At 39.6% G+C, this 15,710-nt stretch overlaps 1 protein-coding gene across 4 annotated transcripts in view; it reads left to right on the top strand.

The window, feature by feature from the left end:
• Positions 1 to 15,710, top strand: part of SERGEF (secretion regulating guanine nucleotide exchange factor) — a 158,766-nt gene that overhangs the window by 83,040 nt on the left and 60,016 nt on the right. For 3 of the 4 annotated variants that reach the window (XM_055722179.1, XM_055722175.1, XM_055722178.1), the window contains one exon: positions 7,033 to 7,069. The exons of the other annotated variant lie outside the window; for it this stretch is intronic. In XM_055722179.1, the coding sequence (XP_055578154.1) occupies positions 7,033 to 7,069 (37 nt within the window). The remainder of the gene's footprint in view (positions 1 to 7,032; positions 7,070 to 15,710) is intronic. 4 annotated transcript variants of the gene reach the window in all.

Below are 15,710 nucleotides of genomic sequence, written 5' to 3'. Positions count from 1 at the left end.
ATGGGGAGTTTGTTACAGGAAACAAACTGGGATTGAATTACTGTGACTTGTTTAATTTTAAAAATGATGAAAGGATAAACAAGAATTGGTTTGTGGTTCAGGTCTTGATTGCAGAAATGGAAAATTTTGCCAGACTGAGGCTGAGGGATATGAAAGTGACAGAGCTTGATTTTCCTGGAACTAAAGATGCTAATGCTTCCTGAACCCCAAGGAAGAAAGGGGGCTGTCTGGAGAAGGATACGTGAACTAATTGAAAAATCTTCAGACAACAGAGAAGAACCAGTTGACCTTGCTGACTTGTAAAGATTTTATCACTCTTGTCTAGGCTACATTTTTGTCATTTTACTAAAAAGTAATCCCATTGTCTGCTCTTACTGGGATCTCAGCAACTTCTGTATTGTCCCAGAGTCATCTGATGAAGAGGATTTTTTGTTGGTGGACATGGATCTTATTTGTCTTGACATCTCCATCCATCCTTAATTTGAGGCGCACAGTACATATCTAAGTTTTTCAATATGACCACACTTGTCTTATAAGTAGACTTTGTGGGTGCACACGAGTTGCTGTGATATAAACATTCCATGGAAATGTTGACTGCTTTAACAGTTACCTCTTTTCCTCTGTTTACTTTCATCCCCTGTGCCTGATCTCTTTAATGATAGCTTTATGCTGTTGTGGTGCTTCCTACCTGATACTAAAAGTTTGTCTGGGTTTTGGTATGTGTGTTGGGTTTTTTTGTGTGTGTATTTTTCTTTGTGTGGGATTTTTTTGTTGTGTGTTTTGGTGGGCTTTTTGCTTTGAAACGAACAACTGTTTCCATCTCTCACAGGCACTTGGGACCCAAGCTGCACAGTTGAATCAGAGAAGTATAACTATGCTCTGTTAGCTGCAAGAAGCTGTTCCTGGAGGAGTCGATAGATAGCATAGCTGTTTTTCATGTATGTTTAAGTGTCAGAGAGAGGGAATGCATGCAGAAACTTACACTGGCATGGAGGGTGTAAAGGCAAGCCCTTGGGTTTGGCCAGCTGGCTCTTTGGTGACTGTAAGAAAGACAACTGCCATGCCAGGATTGTCAGTGATTGGAGATGGGACTCTGAAACAGTGAGTGGAGAATCAAGGGAAGTGCTGCATGGGGGAAAAAGCGTTTTGTGTCTTGCCTTACAAGTGAGGAGGCTTGGGATTAGTTTCAGGCAGGGTGGGCATAAATCATACCTCTGGAAGCTATAGAGAGCTATAAAATCTGTGTTTTGAAAGCTTACTGTATCCTGCCAAGGTCTTAATGCTTCCTCTCTTCCTCTGTGCCTGCAAAGGTCCGCTGACATGGCACGTTAGCTTTTGGTCAGGTGTGTATTGAGGAGGAACGTTTTCTTCTGGACTTTAGTACACAGGCTTCAGTTGAAATTCTGTTGCAATTTTTCTTGCTGTAGCAGAAAGCAAAACTGTATACAAACCAAAAAGCCACTCATTCAACAACAAAAAGTCCACCTTAATAGAAAATTAGATTATTAGACTGACGAATGTAAAATTTCTAGTGCGCTATAGGACACTGGGCCTCTCATTTTTCAACTGATACAGCCAACAGCTAGGAATAGATTAAATGTGCTGCTCTTGGTGAGGTTGCACTGGTTTGCTGCTATGTGTCGCATTAAACTGCACTTAATCTTGTGCTTGCCAAGGAATGTGACTAGGTTAGCAGGTTGCTTTCTTATCAGTCAGGAGTCAAATGATCCAGAAGAAGAACACAGAGTTCCCAGTGAAGGCTTATTGGAAGCAGGACAACTTTGCTAATTAGATTTCTTTTAATTTTATTTTATTTTTTCACATCAATAGAATTCTACATAGAAATGTAGTTGGGCAGAGTGTGTCAAATAGTACAAATCATTGTTACGATGCATTAATCAAGGGCATGGAAGAACAGCTCCGGGAGAGAAGATTCCACTGTCTTATGTAAGCTTTGATCTGCAGTCCCTTGGTCACCTCGTCTCCTTCCATTAGGGCTTCTGATCCCAGAAGGAATAAAATTTGCTACCTTCTGGCCCTGGCTATTTCCTTACAGTGAAATTTGCCAAAAGATGTAGATGGCATGGCTAAAGTCCTGGATAAAAGTACTTATGTGCACACCCTTTTAATGGTCTCCTTCCCTTGCGCGCCTCCCCCCCCCCCCCCCCCCAAAAAAAAAAAAAAGTGCTATGTTTTTGTGCAATTAAAGCGTTAGACATAGTAGCGACTAGAATCTGGATACAACTTAAATGTTGTATCTGTATCTTCAGTCATCTTTGGAAATCTATTTTGTATGTCATGCTTTTATCTTTGAGAAGTGATAGAAGCCTCCATATCCTTGAATACTTTGGGACATAATTGCCCTGTAGGAATGAACATGCACTTGTAGGGCAGTGAACCAAAAATAAATGGCACTGAGGTTCTTTTGTTGTTCTAGCTAAGCATCCCGATGTTTGGATGCTTGTGACTTTTCATTCTGCAATCCCGCTTGTTCTGCAGTTCTGACTTGATCTTTTTCCTGATGGGTTGCACAACAGATCCTCAGTGCCAGCCCTGGGAGTTCAGACAGAAAAGAAAGAATAGCCTTGTGGTCAAGCTACTAGCCTGAAACTTGGGGGTTTTTATACACTTTGTCAGACTTGTTCTGTTATAGTGGTCGGAAGTCCCTTAGGGGATGGCTGACAAAAGTTATGTTGTCCCTTTTGAAATCAATGGGAGGTTGTATGTCTAAATATCCGCATGCATGTTGTCCTATGTATGTATGTTTACTGTTTCCAAAGGAGAGAACAATACTTGCCTCGTAGGACTGTGGGGGAGCAATGGGAGGGATAGCTCTTCTTCAGGAAGATCTCTATCCCCGATATAAATGGAGGTGCTCCCTATTTACCCTCACCTTCCTCCCTGATAATATCTTCTAGAGTAGGTAACCTCTTCCTAATGTGCATACATAAATGTTTTTATATATTTATATGCACCATATATATAGGAATGTATATGTAACATACAAAACATTATTATTTATATACTTAATATAGTATTTTTAATATATGAAGTATTTTCATCTTAAGTGAAATACTTCATTTTGTGTAACCCACTGCTTTTACATTCAATCAGTTAATTCTTGTTAGGGCTGGGGCATAAGCATATCTGCAAGCTGCAGAAATATGTTGGTGTTTTGTCCAGAGCTAGTGGTTGCTGTGCGAAGGTCTTTCCTCACCGTCCATGCAACTGATGTCCTGACTACTTAGGATTCATAAAAAGTTGGTCCCACAGCTGCTTCTCACCACAGGTCTTAAAGCTGGATGGATGGATCTGAACTGCAACCATTGCTAGGTAGAAGACAGCTTGCTAGCACACGATTTAAGGGGAGAAACAAACCATTTACATATAGTTGAAAGGGCGCAGATGATAAGGTAAGTTCTGAGTAATATGGTCCCTAAGCATTCTTTTCCTGCCTCATGGGTGTTTGTAAAGTGCTTTGAGATCATTTATGTAAACATCACAATATCCTTGCACAACTCCACTCAAATCTTCCTCCAAACAGTGAAGAAACTTCAATATGAATTGTTTCTGTGTAGAGGGTCATGTTCCTTAGGCTCATAGAAGGCTTCGCTGTCTAGCAGTCACTCTGATTTGTCTTTAGTGAGGCTTTTTTTCCCTTCAATTAAAACAGAATGTAAAAATATTGCCCAATTAGAAAGTATTATTGTGTGTTTATGAGTACCCTTGAATGTACTTATCCACTGGGAGCACGCAGATGTCTGTTGGAATTTAATTCCTCTGCAGCATGTTGGGGGTGGGGACAGAAGAGAAGTAGCCAGAAAATCATGGTTGCTGCAGTAAATACCAGACTTCTCCCAGTGACCTGCTCTGACTGCACAGCTTCTTACATCTAATGTAAGCATAAAACATCTGTTCAGCAAGGCTGTTTTCTGACTGGTCTGTATTTGTACCAGCAAATTATGCATTCTTGGCTGATTGTTGCCTGTTGTGGGGAGTGATGAAGAAAAGGGGGTGTCACATTTTAAAGCTTATTGTAAAAAAGCTGTTATGAAATAGCTGCAAGGCAGTGCTTGCTTATTAAGCAGTGGCAACCTTGTTTCCCCTCTGAGCTCCCAGTCACAGGTGTGCAGGCCAGCCGGGATGCTGTGGATGCTGTGGGTGGATGGTGTGGCCTAGGGCAAACCCCACGGACAGGGAAGGAGGTTCTTGTTTCAGACAGCTACCTTCAGACTGCCCGAAGGACGTGTTTTCTCTGGGGATTCCTACCAAGTCAGTCTGTTTCAGGTGGTGTGGTGACACCCTGCAAGAAGGCAAAGGTGTGAGCCTTGTGCTCTCGATCTCGGGAATTCTTCTTTGGAGCACAGTACTGCTGCTGGTGCGTGTCCTGGCTCTGGGCTGTGGAAGGTGAATCCAGGGCACCACCTTTGGCAGCTTGTGGTTGTCTTTGATTTCAGGCATTGTTAAGCAAAGCTGGCACTTCCACTGAGGGGGCTTTTACCAGACGGAAAGGTGTGCAGCAGCACTGGTAATTTGTGCTTTGCAGTAGCTACAGAGCTGCAGCGAGTGCATCTGCACGCTGTGCTGGTGCTGAGCACCTGTCGTGGGGGAAACTGGCAAGTCTAGATGATGGAGCAATTCCTGGTCCGGTTGTACCCAGTGTGGTTTGATTGACTCCCTTACAACCTGATAAGCTGGCTAAGGGGTGGCTGTGAATGGTGGGCAGAGTCACAGCTACATGAATAGAGTACAAGGCTGTTGGAGGTCACCAGCATTCTTTTAGCTACTGACAGAGTAGTGCAGGAAGAAGATGCTTCCTTGTCAGGGGATGTTTTACATTCTAAACAATACCTTGTTTGGGTGGGGGTTTTTTTTGGGTGAGTTTTTTTTTTTTAATGTAGTGTTTCTGAGGGGCATCCTGGCAATAAGTGTCAGCCACCAGCCTGAGCAGTTCTTTTGTACAAATGCTTTTGAATCTGTGCCTTATGCCTGTGTTAGTGTATTTTCTGGAGAAGTAACAGAGATTGGATTATTCACACCTCAGATAAAATTTATTTTATTAGCAGCAGCTTCAGTATCTCCAATTTTCAGCACTTAGTGAAGATGCAGAATTTGCTTTTTTTTTTTTTTTTGCTAGGAAGCCTTTGCCTGTGTTTCCTTGCGTGGATCTTGTTTCCATGGCATCAACCTTTAAGCTCGAGAAGCATAGGTGGAAGCATTAGCCAGTGAATAGGCATTAGGAACCAGCCCTGCTCCAGTGTAGGGCTCTGACTTGTGGTGAGGATAATGATACAGGGTGTGATGATGATTTATGCATTTAAACAGTCAGGGCTTAACGCTTTGCCTGTCTGCAATATTGTGGAATAGAAGACTTGATGCAGTCCTGCTAAGTGCTCTTGTAAAATCATTGCTTTTCCTGCTGCTTTGTCTTGATTTTTCTGAAGATGAGGCTGTGCTGGAGTGTGCTGTGACTTGAATTATTTTTCTTGCCCCTTTTTCCCAAATGCTTTAATGTCTTGGCTAAGCACCTCTGTCCTAAAGAGTCTGTTTTGTCTTCCTTACCATTATTGTGTTGGAATGGCATTGACAAAATATTTTCATGTCATAGTTACGGTGCAGGTACATTACGAGTAGTGGTGATTGCAGTGTTTATTTGTAACGCAATTGCTCAAGCTAGTCTGTGTGTCAGTCTTGGGTTTCTCTTTTCCAGTAAATGCTCAAGCACAGTGAGCTGAGTACAAGGACTGTTTTGTTAATTCTGTAGTTTTATGTTATGCAGACATTGAGGTGACTGTAGCAGTTTTTCTGGCCATGAAAACTATAAAGGTATGCATGCACAAAACCATATAAAATTTTGATGGTATGGACGTCTCTTTTTTTATTATTATTGAGCATACACTTCTCTTTGATATTCTGTCATTGAAAATGTACTTTTAAGAAGCAGAACAACATGCTTATTAATTTTCTCCAGCTCAGTAGTAAGTGTAATGGGCAAGTAGGTGCAAGACAATGAACCAGATACAGGATTTTGGGGGGATCACTTGTGTTTTGATTTAAAACTTCAGGACATTTAGCAGAATAACCTTGTGTAAGATGATGTCTGTATTACATCAGACAATTATACCAGCACTGACATTGCAAAAAAATTCAATGGGACAGACAAGCCCTTGCAGTAGGGCAGCAGGCTGTTCTCGGTGCTTGTGTTGTCACCATTTGTGAAGAACTTGTGAAAGCTTAATGAATGATATATGCCAAAGCAACTTAAACATCTGACATGTTCACAGCAGCTGCAAAGGGCTGCAAAGAATAAAGAAAAATACACTTTGAGTTTGCTTTGAAAAGAAATTCATAGCTGATTTCCATCACAAATGAGCCTGGGAGAAAACATTTGCAGTGGTTTCTTTGGTTTTTTTCTCCGCAGCTTTTAAAAATTAAACCTGCCTGCTGCTAATAGAAGAGTTGAGTACTATGGTATTTTTTTGTGCATTCCAGGCAAATGACCATAGGGATCATATCAATGCAGGTTTATCGCGCTGAGCCTGTATACTGTGAAGTTCTTCAGGGATCGGCTGGAAAAACAGTATAGATAAGAGGAGTGGAGATCTTCATCACGCTTTCGATTCCCAGCTGCCTCTGTATGGCTCTGATCTTGCAAAAGTTTAATCTGCATTTCCTCTACGCCCATGAATAGTCTTGTTGGATCCAGTGGATGTTGCCAAGGGGGTGATGTTTTTGCAGAATTGCGGCCAGTCTTACTCCTAAGGATTGAAATGTCAGTGGTGAATGCATTTTGAAAAGAAATGCCTGTTTATTAACAAAACCAACAAACAAACATAACCCCCTGCCACTAAGCCCTTAGGTGAGATTACAAATGAAATTTTGTTTAAAAGCGAGAGCGCTTCAACCTTGATTTTTGCATCCTACAAAGAGTAGCTGTTTGTTTCAGGTTAATTTTTAATTTGCTGTCATAATAGTGGTTGTTTTCCTACTGGTAAGCGGGTTCTCTTTTATTCATTCATACTTCTTTTCCAGATCGCATGTGGCTCAGAGCATAATCTGGCAGTGGTTGGTAAGTATCTTAATTTTATATTAAATCCTCTCACCTCTTTTTCATTTGTAAGTAGCACAAGATGAAAAAAACCCGTGCACATCAAACATATTGAGCGATTGAGGGCATGGTGTGCAGCTGAAAGGAGGAAAGTAACATAAATGTGGAGGAAAGAAGAGGAGAAACTGGTAGCGTAAGTGGTGATGGTGAGAAGGTGCCCTTGTAGACTAGCTGCTGTAAGGAGGGAGGGGCTGATGGGTGTAATAGCAAAATACATTTGCAAAATGCTACAGCCTGTTTCGGAATAGAACCATCGCAAGAATTCAAGCTGCAGATTCAGAGTAGCACCTAAGCTTGAACCTGGTCAAAAGTGTCTTTAACATGGGAACTTTCAATGAAAAAAAATAAAATATCCTACATCTTTTGTTGTTCAAAATGTCAGTCAGCGATAGTCAGGTTCCTTAGTGCACCTTAGTATAATGCAGCTGTTTTAATAATGATGGAAGTACTAGGAAGCTAATGTCAGTGGAAAAATTGAATTATGTGTACTAATTCCAAGAACAAGCAGATTCTTGCTTTTTTGTGATGAGTCAATAATTAAAGTTTGATACATGATTGTTATTATACATATATATGATATATATTTTATCATATATATGATATATATTATATCACATATATGATGTTTATAATTACAAGTTTAAGAACATTTTAAACTGTAGATTTTCAGGTGTTATATAAAGGAGGTCAGCATAATTATCCCCATTAATACACAGGATGAGAGGAGAAAGGAATTCTATGCTAATCAGAACTGGAAGTGAAGCAGTCTTCTAAGTTTCAGTCCAGCACTCCATCCACATAGATATTTTTGATTGCCATGACTGCGTTGAGGTGTTGAGTGAAGAATTTTCTTCTGTGGTGTGATGGTTGTGGAGAAAGCATCTATTCGGTATCCAACCTGCATTCCATCTCCTAATTTTTAAAGGAATTTATTTTAGCTTTGTGTCTTATCAGTTTCTTTAAGTGGCCACAGAGGTGGTGTTCTGTGTACGTAATATATTTCCATAGGTACTGTAGTATATTTTCTAATTATCCTTCTAGAATTAAACCTTGTAGTGAACTTGTTAAGTTCTACTTAATTTATGGTTGGCTTAAAGAAAAGATTTCCCCTTTATATTCTCCCTACTTGTTCAGTATCACATGCCTGTATTAATTGTCAGGCTGGTGCTTCTGAATGTCAACTAAAGAGCAATCTAAAGAATCACATTGTGTTTCTCGCTGAATTGATGAAGTAAAAGTGTACCGCTAGCAGATTCCTCCGGTGTGCGTGAAAGGAAAGCATTAGGTTTGAACAACCTTCTCTCTCCTTACGTCCTTTTAAGCTTTCTGCCTTCTAGGCAGAAATCTCTGGCAAAAATGGGTAGGGGAAAGAAATTCTAGAAGTTACAATAAACTAAGAACTTTGCATATGTGAAGAACATCATATGCCTGTCTAAGCTGTATGCTACGCTCGTTGAATTCCATAGGAAATTTATCAGTGCTGGAAGCTAGTAGATTTTTATTTTAAGGACAAGAGAGATGTGATGTTACTTTTTTTTTTTTTTAACTAAAGAACTGTGATAGATTTTATTCCTGGAATGAATTTTTACATGTGCTTTTAAAAAGTTGACTTTTTAGAACATTTTGTGGTAGGATTTCTCTGATCACTTGTCACTCTTAGTTCAGAGCTGTCAACTGTTATATTCCTTAAAGATATCACACAGATTTCTGTAAATATGTCTACGTGATTGTACAATTTTCCAATAACTTATCATTCAAGCAGAGTTTATTTAGGACAACTATATCACCAGTTTCCTTCTTAAATAGTAAATGCTTGGATGATTGGCTTCTAGACTAGAATAACTCAAGTTCAATATGAAAGGTAAACTGTAAAGCAAATCTTTGACAGTATAACATTCAAGTCACTCTTTCCGGTTGTATATACAGATGTTTCTATTTAAAAGATCATGCAACAAAAAAGCACAAACATTTTTAAGACAGAGAGGCTAGATTTAGGATTCATTTCACAAATGCTGAAGCTGTTCCAGTCATCTTGCTGAGGGTACCAACTGATTTGTACGGCTAACAAGCAAGTTTTTCATGTTGCTTTATATAGTCTGCATCCATTTGTATGGTTCAGTTATTTGAATTCTTTTTCCTTGCTTTCTTCTACTGAAGTCAGTACAAAATTTGGCTGTTCTCTTCACTGTGATGGCACCGAGTCTTTTCCCATGGGTAAATTTGTAAGAAATTCAGTGTTTGTTCGATCATGAAGCAAAAGTTTGATATAAAGGAAAAGGAGGTATGGAATGTCCCCAAATATAGCTGCATTTCTAAGTTAAAAGTAATAATTAGTATATGAAAAAGTGAAAACACCTTCACTTTTAGCTCTTGGTAAAAACACTTACATTTTTGTTCTGGTTTGATGTTGTCCTGTGACGTTAATTCTAAAATTTGCATGTATTTTAATATTTTTCGTTTTTTTATGACCTTTCACTTGAAAGTCCCTGCCTAAATCTTTCACTTTTGACCTCAACCAAGGATTAATCATCATGGGAACCAGCCTATTTTTGATAAGAAAACCTGAATAGTTATTAAGTAAATGTTGTATAACATATCTGAAAAACATCTTCCAACACTGAAAACTGTGTTTGTACTTACTGAGCACAAAAAAGGCTGGCTTCTCAACCCGAGTGTGATAGCCGCACTGTGTAGCACTGAACTTCATGATACTAAGACAGAATCTTTGAGTGACTGAAATACATAATGGAACGAAATCACTGCGACAAAGTTGAGCTTTTCCAGCTCTGGGGGTCTATAGTGTTTTGAACACGGAAAAAGTAAGGAGGTTTAATTCTTACCTTGAAAAGCATGTGATTAAAAATTATTTTTATAGAGAAGGCTCTTATAAGGTTCCTGCCCACTTCCCACTAAGACTTTGATGCTTGTTTTGTTAAAAACAGACTACTTATCCTTTAAAACAACGCTCAGCATGTCATGTGCAGCTCATGCAATGCTACAACTTAAACAATCAAACAATTTTAACTATGCAGAAGTAGAGTTGCTCTAAAATATATGCATGCATGTCTTGGTCTTGACTGTCCTGCAGCCACAGGGCGCAGAACAGAATGCCTTGAAGAGCCTCCAAATGGAAACGTCTCATTTTAGTAAAAGTTAAACCCAGGAATTTTATTGAAGCCCCCTTGAAGTAGTAAAAAAAAAAAAAAAAAAAACAACACAAAAAAAACAAAACTAAAGCATTACAAGGATGACACTTCTGTAGTGTTGCTTTTTGGTCTTACTTGTAGTCATTTTCTCAACCTGTATAAACCAATAAAAATCTTCTGAAAGATAGATACTGGAGGATGTGTAGGGAGTATTTTAAAACAGTTTTAAAAGCTTCAGTTGCAGTCCTTCTTTAAAGCAGACTTCAAAGGGGAATTTGGGTCCCCTTGGCTGTGTGTTTATTAGAGCAGTTACCTGGTCTGTACGTGCTTTGCAGTAGTGCAGTGACTGACCCTAACTCTAATTGGTGATTTTTTTGCTAACGTAATGGGTACCTTAGACACTTTAAATGTTTTTGTGTGTTTGGAAGAGAGAGACATGGACCTTTCAAGTAAACATTCTCTGGTATGGTGGTTTGAAAGGAAAAAGTGTTTGGATGTGTGGCTGCTTCAACAAGTCCAAATAGCTTTTCCTTGTGCTTTCAGCCAGGGTGGTCAATTCTGGCTGCTGCGCAGGGCTATGTTGTTTTTCTTGTGTGGAGGATAAAAAACCTTTTTCAGTGAGATAGTTCACAAATCTTGGCTGTAATACTGTTGTGTAGTGACCCACACCGCAGAGGCACTGTGGGTGCAGGGGACAGTGGTACAGCAGCGTTCACAAGAAGAAATTGGGCTTTGTAATCAGTTTTGGGCTTTATGCAGTTATTCCCTTGATACTTGTTTCTCTGTCTTTTAGACTTTCTTCGGGTTAGCTACTTAGCACTGCTTTTTCCCTGTGAGTCATGGTAGTGGAGAGGGTACTGTGGAATTAATGTTACAACAAAAAACCCCAAACCAAAATGTCCATGCTGACCGCCCAACCATAAGCGTGTTTCGCACATGGAAGCACAAGTGACATATGAGGAGACGAATCCCTGTCTGATAATGTTGAGCCCCATTTCAGCGTGTTAAATGCAACAGCATTTTCCTACGTTTTTAAAGTTACTTCCCAACTTTCTGATAAATAATAGGCCCTCCCAAAAAAGGGTTAGTTTTGTCTCCTGCTACCTTTTTTGTTTGCTGTATTTTAGAACGTGTGATATGTTTGAAGATTCTGTCTTCTCTGTGGCTCATGTGCAACCATTGCTGTAAGTATCATGACATGAGCGTTCACATCCTTCTGAAGCTGCAATTCATCCAGTCGGAGAGTAAACAGTGATACTAGATTAGATGGAAGAATAGTCTTTGTAGAGGAAATTAGGATAAAACATCCCTCCACTCAAATGGCAGGTCACGCTTCAAATGCTGTGAACTAAAGCGTGCAGTAGTGTTAGAGGCGCAGAAAAAGAATTATTATTCCATGATCTGTAAAAAATTTGCTCTTTATGTTCTTATACTGGAAGAACATAGCAATTATGAGCTGGAAAACAAATGTGATGAAAGTGATCCCAAACCTAGGAAGCTGGTGGTAGACATCCTAAAATGGTCATGGTGTTAATGGCACCCCAAACACGTTGGTGCCATGTTTTGTAATAAGGAAGCTGAAGGGTTTTTATGGGGAGCCACTACCTCTTAATTAACAAGGACGTGTTCTTTTAGTGAAGTTCATGATTCCAACCAAATTATTGTATAAAGCATCAGTTGAAGAAGTGCTGTAACAGATTATGAAAGGCATATTTTTATGGCAGAGTGAGCACCAATGGGGAGAGGAAACTGCAGGCTGATGGATGGATCTCTCCGTTATGCTGACAGTGTTATTTAGATGTTTGCAGCAGCCCTACGAAGCGGCAGACGTAGTCATGTGTCTGACATTTGGTGCCGGGGGACTCGGCAGCCTGTCATAAAGAGAAAAAATCATGAATTCTCTCTCTTGATTTTCATATTGCTGTAGTATCTGGAGGAATCTTCAGCATACGCAGTGGAGGGCACTGGTGTTCAGCAAGGAGCCTGGGGCTGCTAGTCAATTGCTTTATTTATTATTCATGAAAACTCCCAGTGCGGCCAGGGCCTCTATTGTAAAGGTTTCCTGGCAGACCAGCATGGAGTCATGTTGCAACATGCTGACTCTTTGCATTGCAACACTAGTCGCATTCTCTGCTTATTAAAGGGCACCTGGCAGGACTTTGAGTAACCATCACTGTTGTCATTTTCATGGGGGTTATGTGTCGGCCTTCTAAATTTGTTCTCTGGCACAGCCATTTTGTATGTCATGTAGCTCTTAACGTGGCTTCGACTGTTAAATAGCTCTTTGGAATATAAACTGCTTTGGTTATATTCGTTGTAAAAAAAGCAGCCTTGCTCCTATCGTTAACTGAGCACCTGTGTCTGAGTGCTTCCTACATAGCGAGATACAGATCTGACATCACAGGTTTCCTGTCATGGTTAGATACAGTGAACCCTAACAGTGCTCTTCAGATGTCTTTTTACTTTGTGTTTCTTTTCCGCAGACTGTTTCATGCTCCAGGCAAACTAATTCTTTCTCTGGTAAGATAGAAGCTGAAAGTTAATTCCAGATGTCTGAGGTTTTGGGTGTTTTTGTTTTCAGCAAGTTACCCTCGCAAAATCTGATCCTCTGATGTCTCTGAGCTTCTTTTGGAAGGCCAAGCTGCCAACTGTTTTATGAACTTGTGAGTGCAAGGTGATCAGGAGAGAAATGAGGGAATGCTAATTTGAGCATTTGGAAAAGTCTCTTGATGGGGGCTAAAAAAAGTTTTGTATCAGCCATATTGTCTAAAGCCAGTGGCCACTGGTTATAGGAAAGGGAGGATATTTTTCTGTGAAAACCTGACTACATCCACGAGAAAAAAATGGTTTGTGTTGACCTCCTAGAAAGAAACTCCAGAGTTAGAGAATTAGATCTGGTGTACTGCATCTTCTTTGAAATGCAGTCTAGATTTTACAGCTACCTTCCAGGCCTTGTCACTGTATTGATGCATGTTTGGGGCAATTGGACTCTGCAGAATGCTTTGTTCATCTTCCTCTTTTCTCTGTGTGGCTTGTCAATTTAGATTGTGAAGTCTTCGGAATTAAGAATACTTCTTAGTGTGTTTTAGCACTGCCTAACACAATGGGACCTGATTTTTTTTTTTTTTTTCCTAATACTGAGTCACAACTAATAATAGTTGGAATTACTTTCCTTCCCCTCAGAGAGGCAATTTTAAAATATATTTAATCTTGGCCTTTGTGTCTTTATCTTAATTTATATCATTTAGCATATAAACAGGTAATAATGCAGTGCTTGTCATACTGTTTAGTGTGGTTTCCTGTCATTAACAGATACAGAGCTAGTTAGGCTCTTAAGATACAGGCTGTTATTTTTTTAAAAAGCTCACAGTTCTTGAAAAAAAATTTCATTGAACTTTATGTATCACTGTGGTGTCAGCTTATAGTTTGTCTGCAGTTGAGCTTTTGTGCACTTACTGTCATTGTTTCCTGCGAGAGACCATATCACGTCTACAGGAATAATTCTGCTGCGTCAAGAACCCTACAAAAGATGGTAAGAGGCAAGCATGCAATATTAACCTCTGGTGACAGCTGAAACCATCAAGCTGAAACTGTGAGTGGCAGTTAGGGGAGATAATTGTCATAGGAAGCTAGCAAACAACCAGCAAATGCTATCAAGCAAGAATGCTGCTTGAAGCAGAAAGCGTGGAGAGCTCTTGCTTGCAGGTATGGATGAAAAGGAAAAGTGATTCCACCTGGTTTTAGAAAACTATGGCGGATGAGAAGACTTAAGAGTAAGGAGCTGCAGTACAGATGCATGCAATCCTTTGTTAGAGGGTTCACTGCATGGATACTAAGTATTCAGAAAACAGATTTTATCATTTGTTTACTCGCAGGCTTTAAGTGGAGCAATTACTTCAAAGTAGAAGAAAAATATGCACAACATATCTAAGGCATATTTATCTTAATTTTTAAGAAAGTCAACAGGAGTAATAAAAATAGTCACCCTTGCTCACCAAAGAGAGATTGAATGTTTGTTTGCTATAAAATGAAATAAAAGGAGGGACAAATGTCTAGCTTCAGGGAGTCATTTAGAGCATGTAGGAGAGATGCTCACCAAAGTAAAAGCCACAAGGCTTTTACTGCACAAAGCAGCTGGAAGCACTTGGAAGTGCAACAAATTAAGGTTTCTGTACTGTCCTGTGCAGTGATGCCTAAGTAAATGATGCTGGTGATTCTGGGTTCTGTACATGTAACAACCTCAACATTTAAAACTTCCAACTATACCACTGAGAAGAAATTTTGCAATGTGACAGGAGGAAGAGGTGATGTATATTTAGAAAGCAGGCATGAGTTGTGCCCTCCAGGAGTGAATATCTTGCTGTACAAACTTAGGTTGACACCCACATTCACTATCCAGCTCCTTTATGGAGCACTAAGAAGTTTTTCTGCCAGTGCACAAATAAATATGTGTAACCTAGATTACTTAGTTATACTTTATAAGTTAATCATCTCTGAGGCTTTTTTCCTTCTGGTATTTATTTGCGTGTGTCTTACCAACACCATCTTTAGTACTCTAGGTAGCTTTCTGCTTAATAAAAAAACTCTGAAGTAGGAATTTTTTGAACTTTTGAGGTTGGCATGACCATGAGTTGGGGGTTTCCACAAATGCATGTTTCAAAGTTGTCTTTGCCTGGTTTTTGGATTTTACGATGTGTTTTGGTCACTTTCTTCAACTGCTCTGTCTTAGTTATGAAGGTTAGAAAAATCTTTTGAAAACTAAAGCTGAAGGCAGAGATGCTGACAGTGACATAGGTCTGAGACATGATGCTGTAAGGATGCACATGAAATATTGCAAGGCTGGTGATGGAATGGAGACGCTTCTGGGACAATACAGGTATTCCTCACATGGCTGTAATTGGGCAGGACTGAGCACATGCATCAAAGTGGGCTTCTTAAAGCTTTTGTAAACCAAGGTGGATGGGGAATTGTTCTTCCACCTTTCCATAAGGGCAGATCCTCTTTTCCCACTGTAGGAATTAGGACTTTGAACTTGAAGGTAGTAGAAATCGTAGTGAAGCAAACCTGGAGGTATTAGCTGGCAAGCAAGATTATTTTACTTACTAATAACAAAGAAGAAACCATTTAAACTTGCAAGCCTGTAGCAAACTTTCAGGGTAAAAATAATAGCCTTTTATAAAAAAACATTTGCTTTAGAGAGGTGAATATTTAAAAAAATATTAGGGCAGAAAAGTCAACCAGAGATGAAAAGTTGGCATATTTGTAAAAACTACCCTTTACTTGTCCTTGCTTTTTGAACTTGTTTCACTCCTTTATGGAAGGGAGGTAACAAAGTAATTAACATAAAAAATGCTTTTGAGATTGGTTTCACTATTTTCTGTGCGTTTTGCCAGAGCCTCTGAGGAGCAACCAGGCTAAACTGGGACTTTTATATTTCTGAGAAATGTCTCCGCCTC

This window comes from Falco cherrug, chromosome 10 (assembly GCF_023634085.1).
Source record: "Falco cherrug isolate bFalChe1 chromosome 10, bFalChe1.pri, whole genome shotgun sequence".
Lineage (NCBI taxonomy): Eukaryota > Metazoa > Chordata > Aves > Falconiformes > Falconidae > Falco > Falco cherrug.
This window is presented reverse-complemented; position numbering and strand designations above follow the sequence as displayed.